Source organism: Palaemon carinicauda, chromosome 20 (assembly GCF_036898095.1).
Source record: "Palaemon carinicauda isolate YSFRI2023 chromosome 20, ASM3689809v2, whole genome shotgun sequence".
NCBI lineage: Eukaryota > Metazoa > Arthropoda > Malacostraca > Decapoda > Palaemonidae > Palaemon > Palaemon carinicauda.
The window spans coordinates 118,660,649-118,665,648 of record NC_090744.1 but is presented as its reverse complement, the minus strand read 5'-3'; the positions used below and the strand labels follow the sequence as shown (position 1 = coordinate 118,665,648).

General features: G+C 37.9%; 1 protein-coding gene across 1 annotated transcript in view; it reads right to left on the bottom strand.

The window, feature by feature from the left end:
• The window catches only part of LOC137660101 (prolow-density lipoprotein receptor-related protein 1-like), a 62,130-nt gene that overhangs the window by 46,723 nt on the left and 10,407 nt on the right, over positions 1 to 5,000 (bottom strand). Inside the window, exon 5 of the mRNA XM_068394818.1 lies at positions 2,735 to 2,881. Within this exon, the coding sequence (XP_068250919.1) occupies positions 2,735 to 2,881 (147 nt within the window). The remainder of the gene's footprint in view (positions 1 to 2,734; positions 2,882 to 5,000) is intronic.

Sequence of the window (5,000 nt, the reverse complement as noted above, 5' to 3'; positions counted from 1 at the left end):
TTACCAATAAAAACATCCAAAAATAAAACACTCAGCACGTTGCAATGGTGCTTCCATAAAGGTAAAATCACTGCTAGATCTTTGCTCAGACAGCATCAATAATGCTTACAACGTTCCCAGAAAGCTGACATCACTGCCAGATCTTTGCTCAGACAGCCTCTATAACGTTTACCACTCTCCCAGAAAACTGAAATCACTACCAGTTCTTTGCTCGGACAGCCTCTATAACGTTTACAACTCTCCCAGAAAGGTGAAATAACTGCTAGATCTTTGTTCAGACAGCCTCTATAAGCCTCTATAACGTTTACCACTCTCCCAGAAAACTGAAATCACTACCAGTTCTTTGCTCGGACAGCCTCTATAAGCCTCTATAACGTTTACCACTCTCCCAGAAAACTGAAATCACTACCAGTTCTTTGCTCGGACAGCCTCTATAACGTTTACAACTCTCCCAGAAAGGTGAAATAACTGCTAGATCTTTGTTCAGACAGCCTCTATAAGCCTCTATAACGTTTACCACTCTCCCAGAAAACTGAAATCACTACCAGTTCTTTGCTCGGACAGCCTCTATAACGTTTACAACTCTCCCAGAAAGGTGAAATAACTGCTAGATCTTTGTTCAGACAGCCTCTATAAGCCTCTATAACGTTTACCACTCTCCCAGAAAACTGAAATCACTACCAGTTCTTTGCTCGGACAGCCTCTATAACGTTTACAACTCTCCCAGAAAGGTGAAATAACTGCTAGATCTTTGTTCAGACAGCCTCTATAAGCCTCTATAACGTTTACCACTCTCCCAGAAAACTGAAATCACTACCAGTTCTTTGCTCGGACAGCCTCTATAACGTTTACAACTCTCCCAGAAAGGTGAAATAACTGCTAGATCTTTGTTCAGACAGCCTCTATAAGCCTCTATAACGTTTACCACTCTCCCAGAAAACTGAAATCACTACCAGTTCTTTGCTCGGACAGCCTCTATAAGCCTCTATAACGTTTACAACTCTCCCAGAAAGGTGAAATAACTGCTAGATCTTTGTTCAGACAGCCTCTATAAGCCTCTATAACATTTACCACTCCCAGAAAACTGAAATCACTACCAGTTCTTTGCTCGGACAGCCTCTATAACGTTTACAACTCTCCCAGAAAGGTGAAATAACTGCTAGATCTTTGTTCAGACAGCCTCTATAAGCCTCTATAACGTTTACCACTCTCCCAGAAAACTGAAATCACTACCAGTTCTTTGCTCGGACAGCCTCTATAACGTTTACAACTCTCCCAGAAAGAGGATATAACTGCTAGATCTTTGTTCAGACAGCCTCTATAAGCCTCTATAAAGTTTACCACTCTCCCAGAAAACTGAAATCACTACCAGTTCTTTGCTCGGACAGCCTCTATAACGTTTACAACTCTCCCAGAAAGGTGAAATAACTGCTAGATCTTTGTTCAGACAGCCTCTATAAGCCTCTATAACGTTTACCACTCTCCCAGAAAACTGAAATCACTACCAGTTCTTTGCTCGGACAGCCTCTATAACGTTTACAACTCTCCCAGAAAGGTGAAATAACTGCTAGATCTTTGTTCAGACAGCCTCTATAAGCCTCTATAACGTTTACCACTCTCCCAGAAAACTGAAATCACTACCAGTTCTTTGCTCGGACAGCCTCTATAAGCCTCTATAACGTTTACAACTCTCCCAGAAAGGTGAAATAACTGCTAGATCTTTGTTCAGACAGCCTCTATAAGCCTCTATAACGTTTACCACTCTCCCAGAAAACTGAAATCACTACCAGTTCTTTGCTCGGACAGCCTCTATAACGTTTACAACTCTCCCAGAAAGGTGAAATAACTGCTAGATCTTTGTTCAGACAGCCTCTATAAGCCTCTATAACGTTTACCACTCTCCCAGAAAACTGAAATCACTACCAGTTCTTTGCTCGGACAGCCTCTATAAGCCTCTATAACGTTTACAACTCTCCCAGAAAACTGAAATCACTGCCAGAGCTTTGCTCTGACAACCTCTATAACCATCTATAACGTTTACAACTCTCCCAGAAAGGTAAAATCACTGCTAGATCTTTGCTCAGACAGCCTCTATAAGCCTCTTTAACGTTTACCACTCTCCCAGAAAGGTGAAATAACTGCCAGATCTTTGCTCAGACAGCCTCTATAAGCCTCTATAACGTTTACAACTCTCCCAGAAAGGTGAAATCACTGCTAGATCTTTGTTCAGACTGCCTCTATAAGCCTCTATAACGTTTACAACTCTCCCAGAAAGATGAAATAACTGCCAGATCTTTTCTCAGACAGCCTTTATAACGTTTACAACTCTCCCAGAAAACTGAAATCACTGCCAGATCTTTGTTCAGACAGCCTCTATAACCCTCCATAACGTTTACAACTCTCCCAAGAAACTGAAATCACTGCCAAATCTTTGCTCAGACAGCCTCTCTAACCCTCTATAACGTTTACAACATTCCCAGAAAGGTGAAATAACTGCCAGATCTTTGCTCATACAGCCTCTTTAACCCTCTATAACGTTTACAACTCTCTCAGAAAACTGAAATCGCTGCCAGATCTTTGCTCAGACAGCCTCTATAACGTTTACAACTCTCCCAGAAAGGTGAAGTAACAGCCAGATCTTTGCTCAGACAGCCTCTATAGCAGTTACAACGCTTCCAATATTTACCAATAAATAAATACATTCACAAATTAAACAAATAGATACAACACTCACCACATTACAATTGTGCTCGTCTGAGCCATCCGGGCAATCCTTGGTGCCATCGCATCTCCACCATCCAGCGATGCATTTTCCGTCGGATTTGCAGACGAAGTGACTCTCGTCGCAACTGGTGGCGTCTGGCGTCGATGGCGATGCATTCTGACAATTATTGATTGATTGGTTTAATAAAAACTGGCGTTGCAACAAATTGGAGTCAGGGAAACGACTTGAGGACTGTGTTGAAAGGTTGCTTTTAATATGATTATAATGATAATATATAAAATAACGATGGCAGTAAGGACCATTTTGATGATGATGATGATGATGATAATGATAATATGAAAGATAACAATGGCAGTAAAGACAATTTCGATGATGATGATTCTTATCGTTATTGTGCTTGACCCGTCAAAAATGACGGCTAAATATTTAGGTAGATATGCAACCCCCCCCCCCCTTTCACCAGGGTGTGACTACCTGAGCGTGACCGGAAGTTATTAGATAAGTATATATATATATATATATATATATATATATATATATATATATATATATATATATTTCTATTTCTATATATATATACATATATATAAATATATATATATATATATATATATATAAATATATATATACAGTATATATATAAATATATATACAGTATATATATATATATATATATATATATATATATATATATATATATATATATATTTATATATATATAAATATATATATATAATATAATATATATATATACTGTATATGTGTATATATATATATATATATATATATATATATATATATATATATATATATATATATATATATACACATACATATATATATGAATATATATATATATATATATATATATATATATATATATATATATATATATATATATAAAAGCAGACACTTTCTCTTCATTATATATGGAAGATTATTACGGTTATGGTTATTCCATGTTATAACCACAGAACTGAGTAACCTTTATCAGCATAGTACTCATATCTACATTCATATACTTATATCCTACTTGGAGTTGTCATCTTCAGGAGCAATCTATTTTTATAACCTATGTTATATTTCGAATTGCAAAATCCAATCTCACTTCCAGATAATTTTACTTTTTTATGTATGTAAACCGAACTAATAGTTTTTCAAATTAGTCCTTCTATAGTCAGTATTCCGCTATACAAAATCTAAAACTCCTATAATAGTTATAATCCTTTAAATGTTTAAAGGTCGCTCATGAATGGCAGAGGCAAGGGACAGTGACATTGCCCTAGCAATCAGGACAATGCCCTAGACTAGAGACTGACCATATATTATATGATCAGCGCCCAAGCCTCCTCTCCACCCAAGCTAGGACCAGGGAGGGCCAGGCAGTGGCTGCTGATTACTTAGCAGATAGACCTATAGGCTCAACGAAACCCCCCATCCTTAGCTCACAAGGATGGTAAGGTTGCAGACACTCATGACACTAACGAGTCTGAGCGGGACTCGAACCCCCGACTGGGAAACACCAGGCAGAGACGTTACCAACCTATAAAGCATGTTGTGCATTGTTAAATCAAAGTACCTATTGTGTATCTAATTTTTCTACTAAGCATTATTGTCAGAGTAAATGCTTGAATAAAACTTAACGCTTCTGTTTAATCAAATTCTTCTTTCACTCTATAATCTCTTCATATTCGAAAGCAAATAACTATTTTTCCGTCATAGTTACAAACTCTTCAGAAATAAGATCTTTAACTATGCGTTTGTTATATGTGTCATCATTGAATGTGTACATATTTTCGTCTTAGGTTTAAACTTAATTTCCTTTTCAAGAAGTTTAAAGTTTTAAAGGCTGCTCATAAATGGCAGAGGCAAGTGACGGTGACATTGCCCTAGAGACTGACCGTTTATCCATATGATCAGAGCCCAAGCCCCCTCTCCACCCAAGCTAGGACTAAGGAGGGCCAGGCAATGTCTGGTGATGACTCAGCAGATAGATCTATAGGCTCCCCCAAACCGCCATCCTTACCTCACAAGGATAGTGAGGTTGCAGCGACCAAGGAAACTAAGGAGTTTGAGCGGGACTCGAACCCCAATCTGGCGTTGACCAGCCAGGGACGTTACCACATCGGGCACCGCAACTTTATAAAGATAATTATGAAGTACCAGTAGATGCAGTACTTAAATAGAAATGAAACAAGAAATGTATCGGAAATAATTTTGAACAATTCTTCTTCTTCTTCTTCTTCTTCTTCTTCTTCTTCTTTGTCCGCATCTC